At 40.8% G+C, this 16,122-nt stretch overlaps 1 protein-coding gene across 13 annotated transcripts in view; it reads right to left on the bottom strand.

Moving 5' to 3' along the window:
- Positions 1 to 16,122, bottom strand: part of dctn1b (dynactin 1b) — a 58,043-nt gene that overhangs the window by 16,439 nt on the left and 25,482 nt on the right. For 3 of the 13 annotated variants that reach the window (XM_031310111.2, XM_031310105.2, XM_031310107.2), the window contains exons 5-12: positions 14,658 to 14,678; positions 9,529 to 9,546; positions 7,133 to 7,153; positions 5,751 to 5,921; positions 3,240 to 3,263; positions 2,435 to 2,632; positions 1,406 to 1,610; positions 485 to 563 (exon numbers count right to left, since the gene is read on the bottom strand). In XM_031310111.2, coding sequence (XP_031165971.1) covers positions 485 to 563; positions 1,406 to 1,610; positions 2,435 to 2,632; positions 3,240 to 3,263; positions 5,751 to 5,921; positions 7,133 to 7,153; positions 9,529 to 9,546; positions 14,658 to 14,678 — 737 coding nt within the window. Of the gene's footprint in view, positions 1 to 484; positions 564 to 1,405; positions 1,611 to 2,434; positions 2,633 to 3,239; positions 3,264 to 5,750; positions 5,922 to 7,132; positions 7,154 to 9,528; positions 9,693 to 12,129; positions 12,147 to 14,657; positions 14,679 to 16,122 lie in introns of those variants that run through there. The other 10 variants (XM_035994777.1, XM_031310108.2, XM_035994771.1 and 7 more) reach the window with 10 other exon arrangements.

Here is a 16,122-nt window from a genome sequence, read left to right on the forward strand (position 1 = left end):
CCGCCACCTGGGACATAATCATGTAGTGGTCACAATCTAAATCCCTGATGGTGTTGCTGAAGTTTCAAGGATAAACGCTGGGGGAACTCGACAGAAATGAACTCTATCTGTGGAGTTATAGATGATGTTGATGATATTTTGAAGCGACTGTCTTTTATCTGTCAGTGTGTGTGTCTGTGTCTATATGCAAATAGGTGTGTTCTGGGACAAGATGGCCATTGGTGGAAGCAGCTACCAGCTACAGCAGGTAACGGGCTCGTCTCGGATGAAGGCCAGAACATTAAGAGCCAATTTGGCGTCGGAAAGTGTACAGTATATTGTACATATTGTTGAATTTCTTTCTCATCTCTCTTAACCTTTCTTATCTGTATTTATTGTCAATTTTAATAAGGCAAAATGACACCAAAATATAACTATTTTGGTGTCATTTTGCCTTATAGCATTCATGACTTTTCTTCAGGGTGAAGAGTGTCAACAGACCGACCTGACCAGTGCTTCCTTCAGTCTGCCATTCTGCTCTTCCAGCTGTTTCACATGGTAACTGGAGGCAGCACCATCCGAGCCTGTGAGAAACCCAGAAAAACACAACTGAGCTCTACAGTATCCAGCGGTATATAATTCACTTTCTATTTTCTGCAGAGGTTGAAACAGACCAAGAACAACTTTTGATTTGTGTGAGTAAACAAACAAGAATTGATGTTGCTGCATGTTTTTGCCAAAAGAGACGATGGCAATTTTTGAATTAAATAAATGGTGCCGTTCCTTTGAGTCACTGTTAGCTCCACTTGCTGCAGTTATAAAAAAAAACTTTCCAGGTTGAAAAACAAGTAGGAAGCATCAATAAATCAGCCACCATCATACAGCACTCAGAGGTCACTTTGAGTGGCCTGACACCATTTTAACAGTCTAATGCAGGCCAACATTTATTATTTCTGCTCCTGTGCTACTTGATAGTAACCCAACACCAGAATAACGCATCCGTATTTTATGCAACCTTGACGTTTTATATTTCAGAATTCCTGTGAGTGCAGCTCAGACAGAAACATGATTATTTTATTTTCTTCCCTTCTGTATAGAGAATTTTAAGCACTTTTTACCAGCTCACACATTTTAAGATTTTCTTGTTTAGGCCTTAACGATTAAAAAAATATATGCATTAAAGCAGAAAGAAAAGCCTGTGTTGCCTTAATAAAAGTGTTTTTCAATCACTACCTGCAGCAAGAGGTGACTGACGTAACATAATAACGTAATAATTATTAATGTTGGATAAAAACTCATGTCAGTTTCCATATGAATGTGTTACACAGAGGCTTGTGTTTAAACATGTTCTCATCTCTTAGCTGTACCTTTCTCCTCACAGAGGCTTATGTTTATAATAAAACATGTTCTCATCTCTTAGCCGTACCTTTCTCCTCAATCTCGTGCTTGAGGATCTCCAGGTCCATGGTGAGCTCGTCCACCCTCTCTTTGAGGGAGTCCACCTCCAGCTGCAGAGACTCGGCCCTCTCCTCGGCCATCTCCTTATCCAGTGTGGCCATCTCGATCGCATCCGCTGTGTCCGACATCTCCTCCATGTAATGCTCCTTCGCCTCCAGGGCTTCTTTTGCCTCCTACACACAGATTATTATGCATTGTACATATGTCTATATAGTCTTAATACAGTCTTTAAATTTTTTCTCTTTATGCATTTTATGTTGTCATTTCTTTTAATTAACCCCTTAGCATTCCGTCCCCTTTTTAAAGAGGGGTAGGGGTGGGGGCCAGACAATATTTAGGGGGTGATAGCAGGTACATCCACCAACCCATTCATCAAACAACCTCTCCATCCATCAACCATCCCTCTACCCATCCATCTACCCATCCCTCTAACCATCCCTCTACCCATCCATCTACCCATCAACCATCCCTCTACCCATCCCTCTACCCATTAACCATCCATCTACCCATCCCTCTACCCATTAATCATCCCTCTACCCATCCCTCTACCCATTAACCATCCATCTACCCATCCATCTACCCATTAACCATCCATCTACCCATCCATCTACCCATTAATCATCCCTCTACCCATCCCTCTACCCATTAACCATCCCTCTACCCATCCATCTACCCATCCCTCTACCCATTAACCATCCATCTACCCATCCCTCTACCCATTAATCATCCCTCTACCCATCCATCTACCCATTAACCATCCCTCTACCCATCCATCTACCCATTAACCATCCATCTACCCATTAACCATCCATCTACCCATTAATCATCCCTCTACCCATTAACCATCCATCTACCCATCCCTCTACCCATTAATCATCCCTCTACCCATTAACCATCCATCTACCCATTAACCATCCCTCTATCCATCCATCTACCCATCAATCTACCCATTCCTCTACCCATTAACCATCCATCTACTCCATCTGTTGCTTCCTACCCTCTTGGCCTCTTTGAGTTGTTTCTGCAGCTCGGCCTGCTGCTCCTGCATCTTGTTCTTCCACTCCTGCAGCTGCTCCAGCTGGATCTTGTGCTTCTCCAGCTCCTTCAGCTTGGCCTTGTCCTCCGTCCGCTTCATCTTCAGTGTCTCCAGCTTCTCCTCCAGGTCCTTCACCTGAACACGCAGCGCCTCCTCCTCCTGGATGAAGGGACATCCAGGGAGGAGGAAGAGGAGGACGGGAGGGTGGCGAAAGGATGAGAGGATGGAAAGGCAGATATTTGAAAATGGAGGACAGGTAGGAGGAAAAGGAGAGATTTTATTAGTAATCACACATTTAAAAAAGTAAAAGCACTGTAAGACATACAAGGAGGCTGCATTACTTCAGTGTTTAATTCTTGAAGGTTTCTCTAATCATTTCACTTTCATGATTCTTCAAGCAATGGATCAGGTGTAAAGCTTTCACTGTAAGGTAACAACACTTTCATCTTTTTGTGTGTTAGGGAGCTTGTATTTCACTTGCCATGCAGTGACTCCACCTGTGGAGAGGATAAAGTCAGCTCCAAACATGCCTCGTCAGGAAGAACACTCAAAGCATGTGCTTGCTTATACACATTAACAAACACACACCACTAACAGCAGAAAAACTTAATTTAACCCTAAAATAAAAACATCCAGCCTGTGAACAAACGGGGACCTCGCACACCAATTAAAGACTAGTCACACCTTTGACAGCTTGTTAAATTGTTAGTGAGAGAAAAAAACAACACTTCAATATCAAGTGCAAAAAAACATCACATGACTGCACCTGTGTTTCCATAGTGACGTCCTCCTAAGGGGATAAAATACGATTATGTCGACCTTAAAATGAAACACCAGATGGCAGCTGACTTTTTCAAAATGTTAAAGTGATAATCTGTGACATTTAACTGCAAATTAAAGTACAGGTTGCTTCTCTCTATCACCAGAGATTAAACCTGTACACAGTTCATCATTAATGAAGAGTTCACAGACAATTAAGCAACTTTACTGGGTAGAATCGACACATTGACATTTTAATTATGCCTAACTGACCATGTGCGCCAGATCTAATCACTAAAATACTGCTTTGTCTCATTTCTGAGAAGCAGCAGACTGAAATTCATCAGCTGATATGCAGACACGTCCTCTTTATCTCAAGTTAATGACATTTTTTTAAACTGCTGCACAAAACGTGGTGTGCCTCAGAGCTCAATCCTGGGCCTTCCATTGGTAGGGTTTAGCATTCGGCAATGCTTCAAATAAATATTCACACCTATGCAGATGACACCTCACTGTATTTCTAAATCTCCAGATGATTTTAGTCCTATTTACAACTTTCTTTAATGCATTAATTTTATGGATGAGTCAAAACGATCTAAGGGCCTTTTTAAAAAGAAATCTTAAGACACGTTATTATGACATTGACATTGCTTTCAGTTTAGGTGCTTTTTTTATTTGATTAAGAAGGAACTCCACACTCGACCTTATATGGAGAAAAAATAGATTAATTGCTAACCCTAGATAGATAGATAACTAACTAACTAACTAACCTGTGTAGACTGAAAGGTATAAGTCTTATAGAACCTCAGGTGTGGTCTGTTGTACTTGTGACCATTCCCAGGTGAATGCTGGCTGGGTTCCAAATCCATACAGTATGTACTATTTACACTATTACAACATACTTTACCATTTTATACTAACAGAAAATTATACATTATGCGTGGCGTTGGATGTAGCTGCTAATTAAACTTCACAAAGACAAGATTTTCGAAGAGTTAATCATAATTTTCTGTTTTCCACGATTTTCTTTGAGCCGATTGACCACCCAATTAAATTTGTTTCCAGCTGTGAGCCGCTCCTCCATTTCCTTCCATTTTGTGCATTGCATCGTAGGAGAACAGTGTGCATCAACAGCACACTTAAAAATGTAGCCTATTTAGTATCCATACTGTCTGTTTTGACTAGACTGATCAGAGTGATCACACTACATCTTTAAAATGAAAAATAATTATTTTAATAATTATCAACCCTGTAGTAGACTTGACCTGTGCAGGATTTACCCTGCCTCAAATCCAGTGCATGCTGAGATATATTCCAGCCACCTGTGACCACAAAGAGGATAAGCTGTTTAGAAAAGGAATGGATGGATTATATAACAATGGTTATATAATCATCGTACATTATGAATTATAATCAAATTATAACCAAATATTCATCGCTTTTATCAAACTGCACGTTTTTTCAGTTATGTTTTTCTTTTTGTTGTCTTGTATGTATTTTAGGACACCAGTTAAAGCCTCTGGCTCATTTTAGACTTTTTTTAATGACACCAATACAAACTGACAGCTCAAAAAGTGTCAAAAAACCTGTTTATTCAGAGGAGCTATAGCACAGAAAATGTCACATCTGATTTAACTCCCACACTTCTGCTCCGATGGCTTATGCACTAAGACGTCTTTGGTCTTGTTGGCACGAGACGCCGTGTTACAACAGTGTCATGTGCCTGCCTTCTTAATCCTATTTACAGACATGTAATTATTGTTTTTTATAGAGCAAAATGTTTCCTCATAGATGGCATTAGTTACCTGCTTCCTAAATGCCTATCAATACTATACTACACTACAATAATAAAAATGTAAGCAAGTATGACATAAAGAATCGATAAGTACTTTCTCAGTGTTTGGTGGATGCCCCTTGTTCTACATTCATTGGCAAACTGCCTTTCCCTGTTACTACTAGAACCTGACCGATGATATCGGCGGGCTGATATCATCGGCCAATATTAGGCATTTTCCAAACTATCGGTATTGGCATTTATAATGGCCGATAAATGAATATTTAAAAAAAAATAAATAAAACGGACAAAACGGCCTTCAACCACGTTATGAGCGTTGCGTAGTTTGTCTACCAGAGGTACTCTACAACCTCCCTGTTGGCAACACTTGGATTTTTGTTGTTATTGTGTTTTTGTTCAAAGGACTTTAAGTTTCATATCTTAAGTTTGTATTTTTATACATTTTATTCATCAGAACTTTAATATATTTTGATGTTCCTCTGTTCTGTTGTGACAATAAAACAAACAAGTTTATTTTTAAACTGCATTATCATATTATTTTAGTGAGGACTCATCAATAACTACAAATAACTAATGTTAGGGAAATCTGTTTGTTTTGTTATGCGTTTCTGGATTTAAAAAAAAATATATATATCGGAATATCATATCGGCCTTAAAAATCCTTTATCGGTCGGGCTCTAGTTACTACTACTACAGCGTAATGTTTTAAAGCTGATAACGGACCTTGGTGGGGACGGGTGCTGGAGGGTTTCCAGGGGAGTGGAGGGTGGGGATGACCGGAGCTGCCAGAGGGGTCTGGGCCGGAGTGCTGGGCTCGCTGCTGCTCATCTCCCCTGCAGAGGCCGAGGCCGAACCGGACGCAGCCCCCTTTCCCCCTGCAGGTCGGCTGGGCTGCTGGATAAACCAAGGTGAAGAAATAATGAAGACAAAACATAACCAAGTGTTTACTGAAAAGATCCCACTGGGTATACATAGCTGTCCGATGAGGTTTTAGTGGCCATAATGGAGGTCCCTGACTGAGCATGTTTACATGCACATATCATTTGGAGTCTTTTCAGGGTGTTTACACTGAACAAACCTGGTTGTTTCTATCCCTGTATGATTGTAACCGTATCCAGGTTTCCGATTTGATTTCTGGCTGCCTGAAGTCAGACTTCCCTTTTATTTCTGTGTTGAACATTATTCAGCATCATATTTTTTTAGTTTTACTGTTTAAGGACTATGTGACTTGCAAACATGGCAGGACATGATAAGAAACCTGGATCCACATAGGATGTTTCCATGTGCAACACATAACCATTAAACTAAAGTCCATGTAAACAGACTCACTATAAAAACACTTGTTTTGCATTGCCTAACCTTATAACAAACCAGCATTAATAAAAGTTGTGATTTTGATGATTTTTTCGTTTAAGTTGTTACCTCTCAAACTACAACTAGTAAACTTTAATAAGGAGAGCTCACAGATTTACAAATTTACACTACCAAACTATATCATTTATATATAATTAGCAAACTGACCTATACCCATATCACAACCATTATTTTAAGCTATGTCTAATTTTCTTGTCATGTTGAGAAATTCTTCCCTTTTTGTTGTATTTGCAAACTGCACATTTTTCAATAGACCTCCATGATGGCCCCAGACCTGAATTAGGACACAAATACAAACTTGCAACAGAAAAATGCTCAAAATTTAAAATACATAAAACCAAAATGAGAAAGCAAACAAAGCAATTAATATACTGAAACAACTGCTCTGGAACAAATTAAAACAACAAAAAAGGACAAAACTGAACACAAGCAACAGTAACTACACCTGCTACAGCAGAGAGAAGAAAACCAAACACATGAATACTTGGTGGAGACAGGAAACAGCATTTGTGCTGTAAATATAGATGTGAAGAAGTCAAAATGGACGCAATGTGCTAGTCTATGTCGTAGTAATTAGCTATAAAATAATGAAAATAAGATGGATTATGAACCATGTCTGGTGATGTATTGTCCCTACTGTCTTGGCCCCACCCACACACACACACACACACACACACACCCCACAAGTGATAGAAATGGGAAGCCCTGCAGACTTTGGGGACTGGGCTCACCTTTGGCCTTCTGGCCGTAGTCTGAGGAGAAGAGGAGTAGAGGAAATGGGAAAAGGTCAAAGGGCAGGAGAGGAGGATAGAAGGAGAGGAGGGAAGGGAAGGAAACAAACAGCCAGGGTTAGTGCTTCAAGGCAAAGTTCATATTAAACTGGAAAATCACAGTCAAAATGGTTGCATGAAACTGACAATAAAAACCTCGGAAGAGTACCACAATGACTCCATTATCATGTAACAGCCCCTACAGATCTCTCTTTTTTAAGATTATTTTTTGGGCATTTTCGGCCTTTATTTTTGACAGGACAGCTGAAGAAATGAAAGGGGAGAGAGAGGGGGCAATGACATGCAGCAAAGGGCCGTAGGTAGGAGTCGAACCCGGGGCCGCTGCGTCAAGGAGCAAACCTCCATATATGGGCGCCCGCTCTACCAACTGAGCTATCCGGGCGCCCCCCTACAGATCTCTACTCTGTTGTTTTCCTTCTCATCTCTCTTGTCCTAGTTGGTCTCTAGGGCATCATCTCTTCCACCCACGTGACCGAAAAACCTCGGTAACAACATGGACACTGTGACTGGTACAGCCGCTGTGACCTAAATGACTGCATTGTGTCTCGGGGGACACAGCAGATGAGGTTCATCCGAGCCCAATTCTTTTGTACTGCACTTGCTGGGATAATAGCTTCTTATCCTGCTACACTGCGTGTTTCAGACATGCTACACGGAGAAATAGCCACACTGTTCTTTTCTAATTCCTAAAGTCTCAGTGTCTAGCAAACCTGGGTTACATTGCCAACACTTATACTGTAACTATTTTTGGTTGTGTTAACTCATATTTAATAAAAATTATATTAACTTCAACATGTCATGTGTGTAAGGCTGGAGAATAATTCCACAGTATAATCTCTCATGTCTCCATGTTATTATTTTATCAAGAAAATCTGAAATAAATGATAGCACTAGGTATAGATTTGTTTGGTGAGCCTGTTACGTTTGATGAAATGTGAGGGAAATTAATTTGAATTTGTGTTTCAAACAAATCTCACCAATCAAATGTCAACAAGGAGCAAATAAATCCCAGTTGCCCAACTCACCCGAGTTTTTTCTTGAAAAACATTGCCATGAATTTGAACTGTAGGTGTTCAAATTATCAATACTTTTGTTTGATTATCAATACATTTTGGAAATACTTTCTTACTTTATATTGTCCTAATTGTTTCCTAGAAAGTTTCCTGGACAGCACTACAGTAATTTGGTACTACTGATGGGAAAACGGATGCAAAGGGCTGAAAGTCCTCCATTCAAACCAATGTAAATATTTATTCATCGTTGATTTATTATTGGGAACTTTCTTCTTCATATATGTTAAATTGTTTGCTTTCTTCCAGACAATTTGCACATTTTTGCATGTTTAGCTTTGCAGTTTATTGTAATTTTTCATTAGAAGTGTACCAATTAAACACTGTCTCTGTTTTAATTAGTTCCAAATCCCATTTTCCTTTCCATGAAATGTAGAAGGAAATTGTGAGGAATGTATGGACCTCTAAAATGATTTTTGGATTATTCTTTAGCAAACATAGCCATAAAAGCTTTGAAAGGATATTTAGGGAAGTAAATGTACTTTCATACTCATAATTTCATATGCATTTTTTCCACATAGGTCTTTATTATATGGTGATCAAACTAACCCAATGTAACCCAGGTCTGTGCAGACACTTCTGTCCTTTCTACTACATCCATGCAGAATGATCTGTCCTCCACTCTCATCTACCTTTCACTTTACCTCATCCTTTCCTTTTGCACACTGACTCTCTCTCGCTCTTTTTGCTTCAGCTTGGGCACGGACATCGCTTGGGCTAGTTATCGTTCTTTTATTGGATTAGAGCCGGACCATTCAGCAGAAATTAGCCCGAGCTAACAGCTGTACCAAATAAGAGCTGACAACCCTCTTAAGCCATAGTGGCGTGCTGTAGATACGAGAACAGGCTGTACCGAAATCACATCAGCCTGTTTGCTACATCTGCAACCAAGAGTGAAATCATTTGATTCTCCCCCGATAGACAAAAAATCGTAAATCGTAAAAAACGCTGTGGAAGGCTTCTGCATGATGAGGCCAAATAAAGGAGAGAAGCTTGTGCTGCAGACAGAGATATAACTTAAGTCGACTGAAATAAAAAAAAAGCTTTTGCACACACATGTATAGGTATGAAATAATTCTGCAAAAATCAGCGCTGAGGGGAAATAAACTGACAAGATTTTTTTTTTTTTTTTTAAAAGCTGCAGGTACACTTCGATTTCCACATTGGGAATATCAGTTGTAGCAGCAGCAGTCTGCCAACAGAACAAATGGATGGTGACAACAACAACATCCGAAAAACAGATAAGGATCATATGGAGTTCTGTACCTTCCGGGGTGCAGGAGTCTGTCTCATCATATTTGCAAGAGAAGGAGACACACACACACACACAGTCACCAAGAAATACACACACACACAGGAAGGGGATAAAACAGGTAGAGATGCTCGATCCACAGAGACCAACACAGACAGACAGACAGACAGACAGACAGCTGAAGCCGAACCGACAGACAGACAGGCAGCCACTCAGGCTGGGAAGCTGCAGTGGTGCAAATGGCCGCAGCAAGTTTTTCCCAGGCTCCCCCTTCCTCCCTCTGTCCTCCTGCTATCGTCCTCCGTTATGTCCTCCTTCTCAGCTTCTTTCATAATCCGTTTGCCGGAGCCCTCAGTCGCTGCCTCACTTTGCTTTCTGCTGTGATTAGGACTCGGACATCTTGCTGCCGAGAGCCTCTGGCTTGCTACTGTTAACAGGAGACGCCTCGCCTCCTCTAACCTTCCTCTACCCCCCCCCCCGTCTCATTTCCCCCCCTTTCTCGCTCTGCTTATTGTGATTTGTCAGCCCAGCCAATGCCCTGCTCATGCATTACATCACTGTGCAGCTTCCTCCCTCTCCCCTTCCCTCTCTCCTCCCTATGCTCTCTGCTCCTCCACCCACTCACCACCACAGACAGACAGGGAGGGATGGAGGGATGGGTGAGATGATGTGTGACTGGGGACAGACAGAGGAGAGGATGTGAGACGGAGGAGGGCGGGCCTGTAAACGGAGGTGAGAGAGGAAAATAAGCAGCAACACTGATGCAAGCCTTTCTTGTCTCCTAGCAACACTTGCCGAGCACTCTTATGGGTTCATTAAAATGAGGCTGACAAAAACAATAAAGACCCCTGGTCTTTAGTACAAATTAAAAAGATTTAGGCTGTTTAAGGTATGCCTTTTGACATTTTTTATTTATTTTTATTTTAAAGTATGCTTATTTTCAGGTTCATACTTGTATTTTGGGTTTCCACTAGATCATGTTTACATGCTTTAATGATAAAAACTGCATTTAGCGCCTGTTTCTTTAAGCCCCCCTTCTGAAAACCGGGCGAGAAAATATGGTGCACCTTTGCAAAGATATTTCTCAAGCTGTGGGCAGAGATAGTCAGATGGGGGGTGATATATTCTAATGAGCCTGCATGTGACATAGGAAGCCAAGCCAAATCTGAATGTGTTGTTGTTCTTATGTAATCAGCCTACAGAAAACTGACTGGATGTTGTTATTTTACAGTTTGTGGGGTTACTAGGCACTCCAGATGTCCAAATGTGTATGCAAAGCACTGAAAACATTTTTCATGGTATGTCCCCTTCCTCCTGGAACAAGGTACAGAGGGACTTGAAATTGCAAGTAAAATATCAGAGTACTTTTCCACCCCAGTCCATACCTAACAGTCATATTTGTTCTATACTGGCTACTTGCGTTGACATGCGTTGATAATTTGTTTGTACGCTGCTTACCCCTCTCTAAAAAGTTACTCAGTTCACACTCTATGCTTCAGAACACACTTTTTTTATCCTGGTCTGTTATAAGTCCACCTTCAATCCAGTTCACCCGTTTTAATAAATTGGACCCCTGAATCACTGCCAAAAGTTGTATTTTATTCTTGCTACTGCTGCAGTGGCTAGGAGGCTACCGGCTGTCTGTTTTTAGCACTGGAAGCTAACAACCATAGCTAGCTGGATCCACTGGAAACCAAGCAAAGCCTAGCCCGAAACCTGAAGCACCATCTCCGCAGCGGGTCCACTACATCCCACTACAACAACGCCTGCTGTGACCTGCGATGACAGCGAGCTGCTCAGAAAGGCAAATAAAGAGATCTCCGACCTTAAAGAAGACATCCGTATGTGCTGGTTTTACTGTAAAGTGTCTTTGAGTACCATGTAAAGCGCTATATAAATAAAATTTATTATTATTATTACTTCTAATAAAGGACAACACAAGGACAATTAATCCCTGCAAAATGGGTTCAAACATCCAGCATTAAAACAGCGAGCATTAAGACTCAAACTAAACGGTAGTCTTGGGCTTTAGACGTGATAGTGATTTTAGTAAAAAGGAGTCTTTAGTGTAAAAAGAGATTTAATAGGTCAGATCATTCTTCGAGCCATTTGAGTAGCTTTGGTGATATCTTCCTCGGCTCCACTAATCTCCTCTGCACCAACAGCTCAGCAGGACGAGAGAGGGATGTAAGAGGATTTATTCAACGGGGATACTCTGATTAGCTGTGAGCTTTAAACCTGAAATACTTTCACAATATTGTGGGCATGAAAATGGGCAGTTAGTAGCAGTTTGAGATGGCTGTGATAAAACTCGATAAGGCTATAGCTAATACAGGCCGTCACTGTGAACGGGGATATGATAGCAAGTATTAAGGAATTGATGATGGAAGACAAGATTATCACAAGAAAGATAGAAGCAGAACTTGAGAGTTCAGGCTGCTGAACCAGAAAGAAAAACTGTTTACGTGTATCCATTACAGAGCAGCGGAGGGAAATCTGTCCTGTTGAAATATTAAACATCTTGCTCTGTAATCTGCTCACTTTCTCTCCAACACAGACTAAGTGCTCTGAGAGGACATCCACCGCTGAAGTGATGGAGTGAGACAGACAGTGAGACAGACAGACAGACAGACAGACAGACAGAGAGGATGATGGGATGGGTGGAGATGTATCAAGTTCCTGCTTTCCCAGCACACACAGGGAGGATCGCTTCCTCTGAGGTCACTGCTCTGTAGCCTCCAGCAGAACAACAAGGGGATAAAATGACTGCCCAGAAAGCATTTACACAGCATCAGCCAACACGCTCGGCTTGCACTGACTGGGCAAAACTGGGACTGTTATTTCACGTACTTGGAGAACATTGAGAGAGACGTGATACTCGGATACTTTGGTGTTGAGTTGAAGAAGTTTATCGCATACGACAGCAGTGCAAGCACAAAAATGCTACTACGTTATTTGAAAGTTATATCACTTTGTCCCCCTCACTATTCTTATTGTCAGCACCAAAAAAACACCAACTCCGCTCTCACGGGAAGTGACATTATGAAATAAAAACAGACTTATCTATAACATAAAAAATGAATTCCAATAAAACTATGAAAATAAGAATTAACATGTGATAATAGTGAGTTGAGCTTTGTTAATGTGTTACATTATTTCACAATGTATTGGTTCCCTTTAACATATGTTATTTCTTTTAATGTATTTACTATTGAACGCTTTGTGTCTCCATAGAAAAGACAGCAGGTCCCTGTTCTTTAAAATGTAAATACTGGATACTAAATTGATGTGTTTTTAGTCTTTTGACCTACAGCTGGAGTACAAGTAAGGTAGTAAATATCATCAGGAGTTAATATCATCTGTCTGTAACTGGGTTGCATCATCTCATTTCCCTGCATGTTCTGAAACTCCTTTGTGACATTTAACTACCCACATCCCTGTTAGATCTGAAAAAAAAAAACATTCAGGCCCCCTAGATGAGACCAAACTGAGCTCCTGAGGTTGAAAGTCCGCCTGCAGAACAGGAGACAATGAAGTAGAACCGAGCTGACAGGAAATCCATACTCTGCAGCAGCAGGTCTGTTCTGTGCAGGCGGGAGGGCGGCTGATTTCACCTCGGTCACAGCCTGACATTTACGGAGAAGAACGCCTGCATGTATGACTCAGCGGAGGAGGATTGTTAAAGAGCACTGGACTGTCGGCATGGACCTCGTTTATCAATCCATGAGTGGCTCAACATAAAATCTTAAAGTCACAATACATTATACATATTGTTTCATTATATTCTTATGGTGTCTCGTTCGATGTCCTGTATGTTCAGCTGAAACAAGATTTCATTGCTGGACTGTATGCCCTTCTGGACCCACAGGCTATAGAAATATTCTTCTATTCTTTAAAATAAAAAAGCTGCAAGGACACAACTGTAAAAACTGGATTTTAAGGGTGAACTCGCAGAAATGCACCGCTGTACCATGTTGCCAGATCAGCTACTTACTACGTTATGGCATTAGTTAAAACTTGAAAAAGTACCCAGACAGAGCAGACACGTTTGAACTCGTTTTTTCTTTCCAGTCTATATCCTTATCCACCCGAACATTTATGTACAATAATTTTTTTTAAATCACATGTACAGCTGTTTTTAACAGTAGCTAAAATAAGCACAAAAACAATTCTTAGGTTTCCTTTTTTAGTACAAAATGGAAATTCTTCAGTTTAACTGACACACCCAATTTGTGCTGCAGCTAATTTCAATTAATCTGTTGATTTTTACGATTAATTGACTCATCTATCAGTGTAAAAATATAACAAACAAGTGATGTCTTCCAAAACCCACAGATATTCAATTAACAATGATATAAACTAAAGAAAAGTAGCAAATCTGAACATTTTTAGAGGTAGGATATATTTTACACTTTTGCTTGATAAATGACCTAAACAATCAATCCATTATCAAAAAAAGATGACTAGAGCATGCTTTAAAATGCACAGAGAGCAGACAAACAAACGGCGTGTGCCACAGAGCTGCAGCAAACAGAGCAGAGCAGACAGAGACCCCTCCTCTTGCTCTTTTCACTCGCTGCCATTTAGGGCTGCACAATATGAGGAAAATATCTTATTGCCATTATTTTGACTGACATTGCAATTGCCAAATGATTCACAATATTGTAGGGAATGATCATTATTCTCATTTCCATTGAAAAGTATTAAAATTTAAAAAATTAAAGTGATTATAGCGCGAGTTTTGTTTTTTGTACCAAAATTACCAGTACCAAATTAAATTTTAGTCTGTACGATAGGACTGTAAGCCGGGACGTCTCTGCAGCGCCGCAATACTTAATTCAGAATGGTTTGACACATATTTTGCCTTTAACAAATATTGCATCCGCCCCCCCTTTGCGATTTCGATAACATTGCGATTAACTGTGCAGCCCTACTTCCATTCACTCTCACATAAACACAGAGCGGTTGGGTAACAAGACCACGAATGGTGGTGTGGTGAGCTGCGAGGGCATCATGGGTAAAATGAGGTATGGGGCCCGGTTGCCATGCAACGGCGAGGCCATTCAGAGCCACGGTTACCACAAATACCACAGTCATCACCATCACATTAGCACAGTACCGAGATTATAGAAACATGCACCACCTTTTTAAGCTTCACTCCTCGCTGCGTGGTCGAAGGAAAGAAGGGAAGGAAGTGAGGAAGGAAAAGAGGAGGGAAGGGTGGAGGGAAGGGTGGAGGTTAAAGGTCAAGAGTTTGCCAGAGGCATGCTGGAGGTGACGGGGCTGCAGTGAGTCGGTGCTCTTCTTTGGTGGATCAAAGACTTCAATCAACTGTACACATATTGTCACATCTTCATTTCACGTTCACACGTTTCTTCATTCAGTTCATTTCCACACAAACTGCATGAAGAAATCTTATTAAAAATGTGTTATTAAACTAGTGTCTCACCTGTGCCTTCATTGCTTATTTTTTTCCTCCTTTACAATATTAAACATTTAGAGCTTAGTTAAAAGAAAAAGTTTTTTCAATTGTTTTTTTTACACAGTGACTACTTTTGTGTTGTTTCACATGTTAAACTAATAAAAATGTGAACCACAAGCTCCTATAAAGCATCTCTGCACGATAACATACAGTGAGGAAAATAAGTATTTGAACACCCTGCTATTTTGCAAGTTCTCCCACTTAGAAATCATGGAGGGGTCTGAAATTGTCATCGTAGGTGCATGTCCACTGTGAGAGACATAATCTAAAAAAAAAAATCCAGAAATCACAATATATGATTTTTTAACTATTTATTTGTATGATACAGCTGCAAATAAGTATTTGAACACCTGTCTATCAACTAGAATTCTGACCCTCAAAGACCTGTTAGTCTGCCTTTAAAATGTCCACCTCCACTCCATTTATTATCCTAAATTAGATGCACCTGTTTGAGGTCGTTAGCTGCATAAAGACACCTGTCCACCCCATACAATCAGTAAGAATCCAACTACTAACATGGCCAAGACCAAAGAGCTGTCCAAAGACACTAGAGACAAAATTGTACACCTCCACAAGGCTGGAAAGGGCTACGGGGAAATTGCCAAGCAGCTTGGTGAAAAAAGGTCCACTGTTGGAGCAATCATTAGAAAATGGAAGAAGCTAAACATGACTGTCAATCTCCCTCGGACTGGGGCTCCATTCAAGATCTCACCTCGTGGGGTCTCAATGATCCTAAGAAAGGTGAGAAATCAGCCCAGAACTACACGGGAGGAGCTGGTCAATGACCTGAAAAGAGCTGGGACCACCGTTTCCAAGGTTACTGTTGGTAATACACTAAGACGTCATGGTTTGAAATCATGCATGGCACGGAAGGTTCCCCTGCTTAAACCAGCACATGTCAAGGCCCGTCTTAAGTTTGCCAATGACCATTTGGATGATCCAGAGGAGTCATGGGAGAAAGTCATGTGGTCAGATGAGACCAAAATAGAACTTTTTGGTCATAATTCCACTAACCGTGTTTGGAGGAAGAAGAATGATGAGTACCATCCCAAGAACACCATCCCTACTGTGAAGCATGGGGGTGGTAGCATCATGCTTTGGGGGTGTTTTTCTGCACATGGGACAG

Source organism: Sander lucioperca, chromosome 18 (assembly GCF_008315115.2).
Source record: "Sander lucioperca isolate FBNREF2018 chromosome 18, SLUC_FBN_1.2, whole genome shotgun sequence".
NCBI lineage: Eukaryota > Metazoa > Chordata > Actinopteri > Perciformes > Percidae > Sander > Sander lucioperca.